Source organism: Alosa pseudoharengus, unplaced genomic scaffold (assembly GCF_046254945.1).
Source record: "Alosa pseudoharengus isolate Yale_2024_CS ecotype anadromous, Long Island Sound unplaced genomic scaffold, YU_APseudo_1.1 YU_APseudo_1.1_scf_10, whole genome shotgun sequence".
Classification (NCBI taxonomy): domain Eukaryota; kingdom Metazoa; phylum Chordata; class Actinopteri; order Clupeiformes; family Clupeidae; genus Alosa; species Alosa pseudoharengus.
Window position 1 is genome coordinate 14813863 of NW_027468565.1, and position 15145 is coordinate 14829007.

At 41.8% G+C, this 15145-nt stretch overlaps 1 protein-coding gene across 1 annotated transcript in view; it reads right to left on the reverse strand.

Annotated features, from left to right (window-relative positions):
• Positions 1 to 495: 495 nt before the first annotated feature.
• dock4a (dedicator of cytokinesis 4a) overlaps positions 496 to 15145 on the reverse strand; it is a 29801-nt gene continuing 15151 nt past the window's right edge. Inside the window, exons 21-52 of the mRNA XM_076300567.1 lie at positions 14597 to 14678; positions 14209 to 14379; positions 13314 to 13506; positions 12937 to 13064; positions 12337 to 12471; positions 11707 to 11805; positions 11520 to 11614; positions 11309 to 11384; positions 10884 to 10984; positions 10573 to 10631; positions 10185 to 10333; positions 9869 to 9954; positions 9389 to 9415; positions 9191 to 9286; positions 8851 to 8911; positions 8557 to 8650; positions 8161 to 8309; positions 7898 to 7984; positions 7594 to 7698; positions 6983 to 7124; positions 6206 to 6372; positions 5829 to 5915; positions 5257 to 5433; positions 4508 to 4591; positions 4080 to 4199; positions 3837 to 3964; positions 3407 to 3527; positions 3196 to 3277; positions 2523 to 2632; positions 2103 to 2175; positions 1425 to 1486; positions 496 to 912 (exon numbers count right to left, since the gene is read on the reverse strand). Coding sequence (XP_076156682.1) covers positions 496 to 912; positions 1425 to 1486; positions 2103 to 2175; positions 2523 to 2632; positions 3196 to 3277; positions 3407 to 3527; positions 3837 to 3964; positions 4080 to 4199; positions 4508 to 4591; positions 5257 to 5433; positions 5829 to 5915; positions 6206 to 6372; positions 6983 to 7124; positions 7594 to 7698; positions 7898 to 7984; positions 8161 to 8309; positions 8557 to 8650; positions 8851 to 8911; positions 9191 to 9286; positions 9389 to 9415; positions 9869 to 9954; positions 10185 to 10333; positions 10573 to 10631; positions 10884 to 10984; positions 11309 to 11384; positions 11520 to 11614; positions 11707 to 11805; positions 12337 to 12471; positions 12937 to 13064; positions 13314 to 13506; positions 14209 to 14379; positions 14597 to 14678 — 3763 coding nt within the window. The remainder of the gene's footprint in view (positions 913 to 1424; positions 1487 to 2102; positions 2176 to 2522; positions 2633 to 3195; positions 3278 to 3406; positions 3528 to 3836; positions 3965 to 4079; positions 4200 to 4507; positions 4592 to 5256; positions 5434 to 5828; positions 5916 to 6205; positions 6373 to 6982; positions 7125 to 7593; positions 7699 to 7897; positions 7985 to 8160; positions 8310 to 8556; positions 8651 to 8850; positions 8912 to 9190; positions 9287 to 9388; positions 9416 to 9868; positions 9955 to 10184; positions 10334 to 10572; positions 10632 to 10883; positions 10985 to 11308; positions 11385 to 11519; positions 11615 to 11706; positions 11806 to 12336; positions 12472 to 12936; positions 13065 to 13313; positions 13507 to 14208; positions 14380 to 14596; positions 14679 to 15145) is intronic.

Sequence of the window (15145 nt, forward strand, 5' to 3'; positions counted from 1 at the left end):
AGGCTGAGAAAGTCAAGAAATTCACAAACACAAGTCTAAAAATATTGAAGACTCATTAAATATACTGTTTAGGTTTTAGCACCTTTCAGCAATTCAGAAAAGCATTGAATGGGTTGCAGGACTAGCTGCATAGTGTGACCTTTGTGTAAGGCCAAAGTACTATTGGTAACCATACTGTACATCAGTATCATAATTATTAAACATCTATCAAAAATACATATGATTGACTAAAGCTGAAGTACTCTAAATGCAATGTGGACCTGCCAGATGTGTACATTTTGCAGTAAACTATTTGCCCTTTTTAAAATCAGATAATTTTATTCAGTGTGTTAAATCTCTTAATGGCTCCTAAAAATATTAAGAAAGTTTGAACCCAATCTGTGAAAGGGTACAAATATGGCACACCAGTCAGGTATAGTGTGTGCTTGTATCACCCATGCTCCTTAGGACCATTTACAATTTACAATGTGAATCTCCCGTGATGCAGTGGTACTGTTATAGCTGTGAGACCTTGCGGGGTACAGTCCGTTGGCGTGGTTCCGAGTGTAATCTGTGGCTGCGGTTTAGATGTGGTTTGGGAGGCAGGCCGGAGGGATCGGCGCTGGGGGGGACAGAGAGGCTGTGAGGCAGAGGTGTGGCCCGGCGGGGGTTGTTCCGTTCATACACGCTGTAGGGAGGAGGCGTCTTGCTGCCCCGCCGCACCATGGGCTCCTCCAGAGTGGGGACAGGCACAGGGAGAGGCACTGGAGAGTCACTAAGGGCAGGGTCCATGCCACAGGTCTCCGACACACTGCAGCGGCTCAGGGAAGAGATGCCACTGCTGCAGCTGCCAGAGCGAGCTGGGGAGTTGAGCACCAAGCCACCAGGAGGCAAGCAGTCTATGGGGGACGGTGTCAAGGGAGGCATGGAGGTCTGCACACAAGAAAATATTACAGGTTAAACTTCAGGAGGACGATAGGGTCAAAGTTTAAGAGGATGAAATGAAGTGTTCTAATAGTAAGAACACAACAAACCTAGCCTGGAGATTCCAGACTCTGGTAATCTAGAAAGATTAAGGGTCTGGCCATGAATAATGTAATGGCCCAACTCGAGGGGCGGCACCAAGCACGTATTTGAAAATCTCACTGCACGCAGTTGGATAACACAATACAACCAATGTTTACTAACTGATTCCGGACTTCGACGCAATTGGATAACACTACTGTCATCTGTTTAGCTCGCCTCTGGCCCGCCTATATCAGATACACCGATGTGATTGGCTCCCCGCAATACAAGTGGCAAAAGTAACGTGCATCATTACTCATTGCCAGAGTGTCTCGCAGACAATTCAAATTGTGCTCTTGCGAGAACTTTGGAGCTTCCAGGGTACAACAAACCCTAAATTCACTGAATATTGAAAAATGCATTCTTGCATTCACTCATACCTTTTGGGGCGACTTGTTTGTGGGCATAGGTGAATATGACCTCATCCCGATGCCAAGAGACCCTGCTCCTAAAAGAGAGTAATATGTTTTACAGCTGGTTACTGCATGGGGAGCTCTATCTCAGTTTCAAAGGATTGATACATTTGTACATAACTCGATGTAAAAGTGAATGTTCAGCAGCGTCTTAAATCACATGTTAATTTTTGAAAAGATAGAAGCTAATTTTGTGGACTTCTCTTCAACCCTTAGAGTTACTGAATGAAAATAGAGGAAGCACTGATAGAGAAAACAGTGTGAAATGACAAAATCAGAGATGGCATGATGGCAGCTTAGTTTTTCAGCCCGAGGCCATTGCTCTCAGTCACTGAGAGTACAGCTCTATGACATGTCTTGTCACATTTCACTCTTACTCTAAAATGTAGGATCATAGGATTACAATTCTGGTTGACAGAGGCATAGAGTGGTTTATATTCTCATTGGCTGACCAGTCACATAGAGTACTTTCCAAAACCTGGAAGGGCCAGAAGAGGTCAGAACTGTTACACATCTTTAACACTGATCAGTGCTGTCAGGAATTAACAAAGTATGCTATTCAATTTAAGTTCAAAGAAAACATTGTGTGCATTTGACACCCTTGACAAGGCTTCCATTGACTTTGAATTGAATTGCATTTTATACCTTTCTCAAGTGTTGGGAGGTTTGGTTCAGGACGGGATGATGTAGGATCCACAATCTGGAGTGGTACCGTTCTCTGCAAACAGGAACAAAATAACATTTATGGTACTATCTACATGGAAAACACGTGAAGCTTACTGTGATAATTCAGCTTGATAGTATTGTGATAATAAGGTATAATGCAACATGTGCTGATAATAATAGGGTATAATGCAATATGTACTGTGATAATAAGGTATAATGCAACATATGCAGTGATAATAAGGTATAATGCAACATGTGCTGTGATAACAAGGTACAGTATAATGCAACATGTACTGTGATAATAAGGTATAATGCAACATGTACTGTGATAATAAGGTATAATGCAACATGTGCTGTGATAACAAGGTATAATGCAACATGTGCTTTATAAAGTCTTACTGCAGTTGGATCCAGTGTACTGGGAAACAAGCCTGTGCAGAGCCTGTCCCTTGGTGAGAGGCACAGGTTATCTCGAGAGTGCTTTTGCTTGTCAGAGGGCAGTGGGGAAGCTTAAAGATTAAAAACACACAAAACAAGAGGATATATGAATATAGCTAATAGCCAGCTACTTAACACATTCTACCAGGTAGCAAACAATCAACAAAGTTGGGGACAAGGTGAACTAACTATAGGACTTGAAAAATAAATCCGATTGTATTCAAGAACATCATTGAGTGTGTATAAAACACAAATATGTTAATGAGTGATGGTTAGTTTCATGATAAAGCAAATTTATTCATGAAATCTAAAGTGATCCACAAAGCCAAATCAATTTTCACACCTCATCTTGGGCTATACTGTGGAACCTCATCTTTATGGGCTGTACTGTGGAACCTCATCTTTATGGGCTGTACTGTGGAACCTCATCTTTATGGGCTATACTGTGGAACCTCATGTTTATGGGCTATACTGTGGAACCTCATCTTGGGCTATACAGTGGAACCTCATCTTTATGGGTTATACTGTGGAACCTTTTCTTTATGGGTTATACTGTGGAACCTCATCTTTATGGGCTATACTGTGGAACCTCATCTTTATGGGCTGTACTGTGGAACTGGTGTGATCACCTTACCTCTGTTACTGGCTGGAGCGGAGTTGTTCACATGGGTGGAGCCAGATTGGTTGGAACTGAGGCTAGAGGTAGAAGGGCTTGGCTAGGTGGAGATGGAATAGTAGAGAGTAAACCCAGTGTTTATTTGTGAAGACCTAAATACAGGACTAGACCTTGTAGTAAGTAATCCAATCCATGAGGACAAGTACAGCAGATGTGAAGGGGTTCCTACCTGCATGTTGAACACCTCATCAGAGCTCTCAGACTGGCCTGTGATGTTGCTCACTTCATTGGAGGCCTGAGACGAGAGTGAGGATGAGGAGTAGCGGTTGACAGCTGGGTAGGTCAGGGGACTGTCCGAGCATTAAGACAAAAAACAACAAGTTTCAGGATGAGTACTGTGATATGGAAACAATGAAACACTATTCAACATTTCTACATATTGGCCAACACTATTAACTGCAAGCATTTGCTGTTGCATATAATTTTCTGCATAGCTGCTCTCTGAAACAAGATGGTCATATGACAAACAATTACACCACTTGTAACCATCCAAAGGGGATCCTTTTAAACCGGTGTGAAAGGGAGAGGTTCTCTAAGTAGCCAACAGAAGACCCCTGGATGAGTAGCCATAAAGGGAGAGGAAAACCCGGCGGACTGACCTGCGCCTCATCACCATGCGAGGGCCATCTGGGCTGATGGCACTGGGCACGGGGGTCCTACAGCTGCGTGGGCTCCCACTGACAAAGTGCATTGGACTGGCACGCACAAGGGCAGGGAATTCCTGTGGCTGTTCCAACAGCAGAGGAGGAAGATGAAAGCAACACAATGGCAGTTGTAAAATGTTGTGGATTTAATGCTAAACTCATCTTTCATGTTCCAAGCAAATTGACAGTAGGACCTACCTGTAGTCCAAGACTTGACCTCATCATATGAAACTGGTCTACCAGTTTTTTGTGCAACGGTCGCATGTCCAGTGAAACATACTTCTCATGCACAGCCAACCCATATTCCAGAATGTGAGCCTGGAATGGAGGTAGAGTTGGACTATAAAGAGGGGACCGCTATGTCCCAATGGGTAATAATGAAAATAAAAACTCCCAAAAAGAAAAGATTTCTCACTTTGTTCACCTTCGAATTCAACGCAAGGACTCAATGCTTTGTGCATTCTAATCTAATTTGAAATAAAGCTATTTCTCTAATAAATTCCCTTGAAAATATCCATAACACTAAATGCATACTAGAAATCACATCGGCTACAAAATGAATGTGATTTGCATATTAGATGCTGTATATAGATTATGAGGTAAACAATACGGACATTTAGACATACCTGTTCAAACATCAGCTCTCTGAGACGAGTGATCTTATCCCCGTCTTGAGGATGATTTGCAATGTAATCTTTTGCAAAAAATGCCTTTCAGAGCACACAAAGAAACATACAATGTAAATTTCATTGGTACACTACTCAAGATTTCACTTGAATTATGGTGTAGATATTCATCAGTGAATCATTTCTAAATGGTATCAGATCCTTTGTCTTGAAACTGTGGAAGAATGTTCATTATGTTCCACATCTCAATCAAACTACACTGGCATTGCATTTACTGTAACATTTCGGCCATTACAGACTACCTGTTCAATGTGACACTGAGAAGAATAGGCCTCTCCTGAGTCTTGAGCAAAACTTAATAAGCATTACACAGCTACCATAACAATGTTACATTTTCCTCATCACATGCCCTTCAGCAGACAGTCGACAAGCCATATGAATGATATTAATAAATATTATTCTGGGGTTAATTTTCCATTGTAAAGGTTCACACAGCAGGACACCATAAGGCTTCAGTCCTAGGCTCCATCAGTGATGCTTTTATAAGCAGTTGCTAAGCAACAATCAGAAATGAACACTTGCCCCAGTAAGAATTCAGCAAATCAGAAATTATACTAGAAAGGCATCTATAAATCTGTACACAACAGTCGTCTAAGCAATGCAATGCAAGTATTACAGTTCATATTTGTAAATGCTATTACGATGTTTGGCCTCATCCACGGTCTAAGATGACGGCGATGCTAGCGTACCTCTTGGTAGCGTGCCAGCCCCCCATTAACAGCAGCGTCTATCACTCCATTGAGGCACATGGTGAGGGGGTTGCTGTTCTGCATTTGCCGGGTCTGGCACTGAGCAATCAATGTTCTGAGCTGCAGGTTCTTGTTCTCAATCACTTCAGTGGCGTTCTCCAGTGGACTCATCTCAACCTAGAAACACATGTAAAGGAATGCAATCATGGATGGTAATGCTTTATGCAATTCCTTATAACAACCTCAAAATGACATTGTGAAAAATAGATCCAGTTTTATCATTTTACCAGTAGTACAAGTATGAGTTAGTATATTATTACATGTATGTACCTGTAATATGTACTAGGCCTATGTAACATGATGTACTATGTAGGATTTACTTTCCTACTATTACATAGATTGAACCATTTTTTCCATCCTCTGTTTTTTCTGCATCCAGTTATTTTTTGTAATGTGTAACAAATTATTGTTGTAATTGACTTACACCATACCATTTGACCACAATAAAAAATAGTTCGTACATAAATGCAATTCCAAAAAAAAATGGGATGTAAACACATGACATTACTTACCAGGTCTCTCTTGTCGACCTCAAACCAGCGGGAGATACCAGGCAGGCTCTGGGCCAGGGTCAGTGTAGTTCGTTCCACCCACAGGCTCTACAGACAAAGACATGGTGTGATGACCGAAGGCACAGCATTGTGATCCCGTTAAGAGGGGATCTTTTATACAGTGTAATCTGGCAGTAGCATTCTAGGCCTTGGTTGGGATTCTCCTGTGGATAGAAGGTAGGTCAGCTGTCCCCAAAACATCTGTCATAATATCTTGGGTTGCCAATAACTGTGCCAATATGTTGATACATTTTCCAAAACATGACATACGAAAATGCTTATTTTTGTTCATAGCCACTCAAAAAATGAGAGAAACAAAAAAAGGACTGTGAATGAACCTTGAACTCATTCTCCTTGTCCTTTGTGCCTTTGTGGAAAGGCCGATCATAGCGGAACTTCCAGATATGGTTGACCTTGTAGAAGCTCTTGATGTTGTTGGGTACCCCGTCCCTCTGCAGTACATCTTGACCTTCGGGGACTGGACTTACTGCATAGATCTGCAGATCTAAGGCACTGCGAGTCAAGGCAATACAGATGACCTCACACTTCAAAAAAGGCTATAGTCATTCGCCAATGAAAAGTAACACGAGGCAGAAAAAAAACAACAGCTGTAGTTTTAATAAAGGCATGCACACCAGTTCTTTATAATATATACCGGTACATTTAATTTAGAGCATGCCTGGAAAGTGATTCTCTGTTGTAAAAGTTTTTTGAAATAACTTTCTAGTTATGTTACTTTAGTCCATTCATAACTTTCTAAATACTATTGTAAGTTAGAAAAACCCAAGAGTAAAGAATATGGAGATATTCAGGAAAAGTACCCCAGAATTATGGGCAACATGTATTTGAACAACTAAAGCAGAGAAAGGACAGAATCTTGTTATTCTGAGTGAACCAGTTCTACTGTATGCACTGTTGTGTGGCACTGGGCTGCTGTGTGCTGTGCCTGTGGTGTGTGGTCAGCTCAGTGGCCATGTGTGAGGAGCGCTGGTCATTTAGCTGCACAGCGGCTGTGCACCCTGTGTGTGTGTCCCTGTGCTGTGCTGTGCTGTGCTGTGCTGTGCTGTCAAACAGAGAGCAGAACGTGCACGTGTGAGCGTGGCGTGGAGGGATACACTGCGCCTCGGCCTGAAGGATGGTCTGCTCGGGTGGGTTGGCATGCTGCATGGCGATGGCGTGGGGGAACTCGCTCAACATTCGCTGCTGGAAGGCTTCTAGGCGCTCATAGTCATTGCCCCGGCACACAAACTCCTTATTCTGTGAGCAAGACACAAGGTGAGGCACAGCCAAACAATGATTGCTCCAGTGAACATGTGAAACTGCTGCATCTGGCATTTGAAAATCACACTCTCATCTCACATTTAGATGCAGTAGCTATTGTTGCATGAAATGTTCCTGTACAAGGTCAAATGGTCCGTATCTTTTTGGATCTACGCATTTACAGGCACTTCCTGAGGCATGAGATATCTTTAGGTTACTAGTGTACGCTAACCTCACCTACAGGTCAAATGAATACCAACAGTTCCAGACAAACAGAGAAGAAATGTTATGTATAGTTACATTCAGTATCACCATATTGCTGCAAAGGTGATAGTGTTCAATGTCTCAAACAATTGCACATGGTTAATCAGGAATGAAGGAACATTTTGATTGTCAGATAACACAATGACTGTGCCCTGTGCCTGTCTACATTCCAGAACACCGTGACATCAGAGAACATATTTACCCGTAAAAAGAAGGGGAACTTCTTGCCATAGAAGCCAATTCTGAAGAATTCAGGCTCCAGTCTCTGCTGATTCATTATTTTGTCATATAATGATGCTTCCATCATCTGCAAGACAGGCACAAAATGACTGTTAAAAACAACATAGACACGTTCCTCATGCCAGTGTTTGGTTAAGCTGACACTGAATAATGAACTCTCAAAATACTTAACAATGGCATTTGGAATTTTTGGTCGTTTTTTCATATTCCCCAAGCAGAAGTAATCAAGTCTCTATAAATAACATGCTGACTGATTTGCCACTTACCCTCATTTTACTGAGATTCCTGTAGTCATAATATGCCTCGTACTGATTTGCCAATTCCCTACACAGTATGATGCAGTTCTCCCAACACTACAACAAACACAGGGAATACTGACCACATTAGAAAGGCAAATAATAAAGCAGATACCTCTACATAAAACTAGTATTTTTCACTGTCATAGCACATATTCAATGGTAATCATTTGTAATATGTTCTTTTGGGAGGAAATAACAAATAAACTAGGCAACGCTAGATAGAGACTCACTTTCCCCCTGTCAAAGTTGTGGATGATGGTGAGATGGAGGCACTCTTTCCTCTGCCACTCGCTCTGCATGGGGTAGCCCAGGAACTCCCTCAAGGGCCGCTCAGTCCACTCCAGCAGCTCATCGTACAGCAGCAGTGTGTAGGCCGCCTCTATAGCAACACACCAGAAAACCACAGACTCAGATATCACAGACCCAACACAGACTCGGATATCACAGACCCAACACAGACTCATCTTCACAGACCCAACACAGACTAGGATATCACAGACACAACACAGACTCGGATATCACAGACACAACACAGACTCGGATATCACAGACCCAACACAGACTCATCATCACAGACACAGAAAGATTACACAGGAGAGCAAGGTCACCAAAGTTATGTTCTTTACCTGTGTAATTTTGTGCTTTGAAATGCAGGTCGTAGAGCTTATGAATGTACCTTATGTACATCTCCTCTTTGTTAAGTTCAGTTTTGTAGAAGTTCTGTCAAAAGAGATGTTTAATCAGCCGATGCTTCATATAATTACCATAAGTAAATATAAATTGCATAAACAGACAATTACCATCTTTGTCTCTAATGTGCATGCATCTTTGTGCTAATTATTTGAGCAGCTATGACAGAATGCATATAGTTAGAAGGATTTCTCTGATGTTTTTCAGCCCAGATGGTGCTGCATACTCACTAGCAGGTTGACAGGGCCGCCAATGTTTTTCCCATCCACGTCTCCGATCTTCATGCAGTCCCTGGGGAACAAGACAGATCTGTGATGAGTGTGAGTGTTCTGTATCTGTAGCACAGGTGTTTACGTGTATGAGCATGCAAGTGTGTGTTGAACTGTTCAAATGGACACACATCGTTTAAACATTGCTTGAATGTTCTCTTACATGGATGGTCATAGTTTTTTTGTCTAAATTATAGTGGATATAATGTTTAGACTTGATGTGACAGATGTGGAGGCAGTAAGATGTGTACACCTTGGAACCTGAGCAATACAACATGAGAAGAGCAAGGTGTTTGTTTACCTGTAGTCAAGCAACCTCTCCATCAGTCGCGTTACCGTGGTAATTAGGGAAACACCACTCTCCCTCCAAGTCTCGCTCTCAATCTTCTTCAGCAGACTGTAGCACAGTGGTACATCGGACCTCTCATGAACATTTCCATTTGATTATCTGCTGACTTTAACAACAACTTGTATGTATCTGAGGGATGTCAAGCCTTACCTTGGGTATGGGCCAAACAGGGGAATTCTTGTCCGGAAGCATTGATGGGACAAACTGATTTTAGTACATTCATGCAGTTATCACAAACACATCCATCCAGTATTGCTGTTGTCAACGACATATGACAGTGTTTCGCTATTCGCCAGTGTGTCAACTTTTAAGACATTTACAATAATTGTAAGTATAAGTAAAAGCACCCAAAAATATTCAGTTGTTCTTGTCCTTATCCATTATACAGTATGTAGTTATTGTTATACATATGCACATGGTCTGATTATACATAGTATGCACATGGTCTGACCTAAACACAAACTGCAATAGATTTTAATCATTCACAATAACCTTCTACATCCATCTATAAAGCACATTAAAATACATACAATTATAATGTGCACTATGTTACATACACACAAGCATTAACATTCTCTTTAGCTTAAGAGCTTAATGACATAATTGGGCATCTAGTTCTGTGTAACGCACATGTTGTTGAAGAGTTCCTTGTACGTCTCATCGCCTTTGCCTTCAGACATCAGGCTGTCCAGCTTGTCAATCAATTTGGCCTCCACCTGCGGCAAGAACACCCATGAGACACAAAGTGACCGGCTGATGTGGAGTGAGAGAGCCCAAACTCACAGGGGGTCTTAGTGAATCAGCTGCTGAGTTAGGCACTAACTACCACAATTTGTCTGAACAGTGGAGCTGATCAAAGATACAATGATTCCATAAATGAAACGGTCAACTACAGCAACAATCAATAAAACAGTAGCGTCTTGTTTTGGTCCTATGCAAACTGCACCTGTTTGAAGTTTCCACTCCTGCTGAGCTCACAGTCCATCATGTCGTGGAAGATGGGGATCAGCACGTTCCGCAGGTCAGCCTGGGGCACCAGGGTCGCCTCCAGGAAGAGCCCGATCATGACAGGGATGAAGTTCAGTTTATGCTCTTCTGAAGGAGGACGGTAATCTCATGTCAGATAGCTAAAGTGTTTATTTCTCTCTTAAAAGTAAAAAGATATTAATCTAGGTACTTTAACAGTAACTATCATCATTTCAAACTGATGTCCCATTCAGTGATTATGTCACTGAAAAATTCATTATCAAACACTGAAACATTACAACTGATAAATGGGTCTTAAAAGAGGTCATCAAACATTATGGACTGTTTAAATTAGTAACCAGGTTTACCTAAACTTTGCCACATGCTAAGGATTTCACATCCAACCATTACCCTCATGTCTCCATACCTTCATTGAAAGAAAAAAATAAATATTTAACAGGTTTAAAGAAGAAAGAAGGTGGGTCAATAGTTACACCAATGACATAATCTTCATACAGAATACTGTATGTAGGACAGGATGCAGTTTACCACTTCTGAACAGATTGCATATCATTCTATGGAGAATTGAAATTCTTGTCTGCATATACAGTATTTAATGAAGTAGTCCAATCATACAACATCTGACACCCTCCAGCTGTCACTCAGGGAGAATACTTACTTTTCCAGCACTTTTTTCCGTTTGGAGGGAGGGAACTTCTCAAGCTGGAGACACTGCTGGTTTATGAAGACGACAGCAAGATAAAAATAGGACTCCCACACCTGAGGGGACAGGGAAGGCAGCTTTAATTACAGCGTGCTGGTGCAGTGAGCGCTCTCCGCTGCTCTCCGCTGCTCTCCTCTGCTCTCCGCACTGACACATCCTCATTTGGAGAGGAGCTGATAGGGAGGCTTTAATATCCAGGCTTTGAAAGTCTAAAGTTGAGCTCAGTCCAATATGAATATGCATCAAGCCTCTTAATATATAAGCTTGAAAATTACAATAGGCTAAAAAGTGATTCAGTGTCTCTCACACAGAATGCTTAGGTAACATTTAGCTAACATTGTGATGGGGGTTAGGGAGGGGCTGAATTCTTCTGCTTTTACCTTGAAGTCAAACTTTTCATTGAGGAAGTTCTTCTTCAAGGCATCAGAGAGGTACAGAAGTGAGGTGATAATTACACTAAAGGGGAAAAAGTGAAGAGGCATGAAAACTTTTGAAGTTTTGTAGTCTTTACTCAGTTATGGATTACATTTCAAAGTAATCTAACTCAACACTGGAAACCTGACATAAAAAGGATTTCAAATAAATACTCACTTGCTGGTGACCAACTGCATGACTGTCCAATCTTTGGGAAACATATCTGGACGTATGAGTATTTCAAAGACAGTGAATAACTGTAGGAGAAAAGCCTAATTGAAAAAAAAAAACATTAGTGAAAGATATTATGTTAAACACTTTACATTTGATAATGGGTAAGTGAAATGTGTTCAAGTAGACATACCATGAGCTCATCTTTGCTTGAGAATCTTGAGAGAAATCTTTGGTAATCTTTATCACTTAGCAGCCTCAGGAGGGTCAGTAAACAGGCCACAAACTCACCCTGGAGATAACCAAAAACAAAACCACATAACAAAGACCAATGAAACTGTTTGAACATGGGACGTAGCTGTCAGTCTGGTGTAGACAGATAGTATCTTCCAACTGTTTGTGTCTGGAAACGGGTGTGAAGGAAAACGTAATAAATGTATTGGGGTTGAGAACTTTCTTTGAAAGCTTTCCTGAAGCTGAGGATGTCCCACTGTTAATAAATTCTACAATAAATGTTTAATCCTACATTTTCACTACTGTTGGGGATTATAGGTTCAGTCTCAATTAACTAAAGACTTATATACATCTAACATTACACGTATATGACATCTGTAAACATCCAGGTCAAAGGTCAGGAAGATGGCCGCCTAGCACCTGTGCTTACTACTTGCTGGTACACATATAGAATGTACTACATTAACAGTTGATCAGTAGGTTCTGAACTGTTATTCAGATACAGAGCAAGTATCTTGGCTCTTTTTGTCCTTGGGTTTAATCAAGTTTAGAGTAGCACCCCCTATGTAAAAGCAGTGATTTTTCTCACCGTGACATCCTGGTACTGCAGGCGCAGGGCAGTCCCAGCGGGCTGTGGGCAGTTGGTGACTTCCAAGATGGTTCTCAGAAGAACACCGGACATGCTGTCCATGATGATATTCACCTCCTCAGAGGCAACACACTCCTTTTAGGCCACAGGGTCAAAGAGTGAGGCAAGAACCATAACACAGTAGCACTATAAACATCAGAGCTCCCTGACCTTGCATGACTATATATGACCTCTTCATAACTATGAATAAATTGAACTCATCAGCATGTCAATGATATCAGAGATAAACTGAGCTCATCACTGGTCATATGGGCGTCATATGGTCAAATGTCATTTCAACACTTTTTTTGACAAAAAGTTGACATTTGTTTACTGAAAAAAATGTTAAGTGCTATTTGATTTGAGTTTTTGTGATTGTATGTGTTTCCGGTTAAAAAAAATCTGTACAGTTTTTGATGTTGTCATCCAAATAAACCTATTTGCCTGAAATCTTATTGATGAGGGAGCAATAGCACCTCCATTCATTCTGCAAGCCTTAAATCATTCTTTGGTCCTCACAAACACATGCGAAGCGTGCGGTACCTGTCCTCTCTGACTGACCGTGCCGTCCTTAGTGATGACGGAGAGCATGCCGGTGAGGATGTGAGCGCACATGACCAGGTCCCTCTGCTCCTGCATGTGCACCTGAAGGTGCCGCAGGATCACAGGCAGGACCACACACCGGCACTCTGCAGGACAAATACACACAGCTACACTCATCCATGTCATAATTTTAGTCATGAATCAATTAATGCTCCTAAAACACAGGCTACATGAATCATTGTCTCTGTGGTTCCTATAGACTGTTGGTAGTTGGTAAAAACATTACTCTGCATTTAATATAAAGTGCGCTGCAGGGTTATTTCCATCATCTACTTCCAGCATGCCAACAGCTAGTTGAAGTCAATTTTGCTTGTGTTAAAAGAGTACAAGGTCACCCTGGTTGGTGTAGAGTGGGCTCTCCACAGTTTTGGCGATACACTGGAGTTTAACAGCCTGAAGGGGGCAGTCAGTGTGAGCCATCACAGGGAGGCTGCCCAGTGTGTCATGGGCCAGGACGGCCACTTCTCTGACCAGGAAGACCTTGAGCAGCTCACAGCAGACTGTAGGGAAGGACCTCAGGAACACAGCCTAACAACACACAGTGCCATGGAGTTCAGTAGGACAAACTGGCATGTTCACCAAGTGTTGTAATGTATGTGGAGAAATCATAGGTTTTGAACTCAACTGGTGTTGTGTAGTCATGGGCAGCATCCTTCAAATACATCACATTACAATACACAAAACTACATAGGCATAGGCCTACAATTAAAATTAATGATGATCATTGTAAAGCCTCCAGTACAATATATTTATTTATTATGACATGTATTTATTATCAGAGCAGAGAGGCCAGCGGTTTAAATGATATTCCCACTAGACCAGCACACACATGTACAATGGCATTACGGTTATAAACTAATTGAATAGGTCAGTGACACATTATGTGCATTGCCAGCCACCCGTGCTATGCTGATTTATGTTTTGACTTGGTTCCCTGAATTCAATTAATCCTGTGATTTGGCCACACATACTGCTGGTCAGGAATGTAATCTCTCAGGTGCTTTGTTAAATCCATTCTTCTGGGAAGACAAGAAATCAGTAACAATTTCAACACTGTTCAGTAGGTGTTTCACATGTCTACAGTGCTGTTCATATGCCATAGAGTTCTATAGTTTGCAACTGCGAAGGTAAAAATAGCCCACTGCATGAGAGTGAGTTTGAGTGCATCTGTACACCTCATTGGTGGTTAGTCACCCACACACTGAACTAAGCGAACAGAAGCTAGCTTACCTGTGTGTGTGTGATGGGGCTGACGCCTTTGCTCTGGTGAGAGAGGAAGAGGTGGACCGATTTGAAGAGCTCGTGGACGGAGCAGCGAAACTCCTCCTCGCCCTGTCCACCAGTCGCTCCTACGTAGAGCCTCCTCGACTGAACAATGTACTTGAAAATGTACTCAGCTGCCTGGGGGGAGCAAAGGTGTAGTTCTAAACTGTCCTGAATCTCACTTTTCAAGACAAAGGCACGTGGGGTATGTTTATAGCACCACACAGAAACGGTTCCCACTATAGGTACGCAAAACATGAAAACATTTACTCTTCTCTCTGAGCAGTATCGGTCACCATGCATTAGCCAAAATAATAATTTTGCTAGACATAACGTGTGCACAAAAAATACTTACCTTCAGAACCTGCTGAATCTGCTCATGATGTTCTGCATCAATGATTCGGTCAATATACCACTTCAGTAATTTGATAAGTTCCCTAGTTCAGAATACAGGTGCCAAGAGAAAGGGTCAACAGAGAGGGAGACCTTAGATTAAGCACTTGTGTATGAGAGCTGTATCATTTGTGTTCAGGGGACAGAGGACTGCTGCCATTACTACCAAACTGTTAGTAGGCAACATTTATGTAATGCAATGTGGGATGGCTGGTCAGTTCCGGCAGGGCAGACAGGAGACGGACACAAAGCTGAACGACTGGGCACAAGTGACATAAAGGCTTTGCTGGTCCAGGCTCTGATCTATGGTGCATATAATGGTTTCTTTATTAGGTTGCTAGGATACAGGGATCAGCTACCACTGCTCTTAACATGACTGTGTATTGAAGACCGTCAAAACTGAAAAAGGCATTTTTGTTTTGTTTGTCAGTACATAGTTTCATAATTAAGTATACAAAGCATTTTTGTACTTGGTATACAGCAAAGAAGAGTATAATTCCTCTTCTACCAA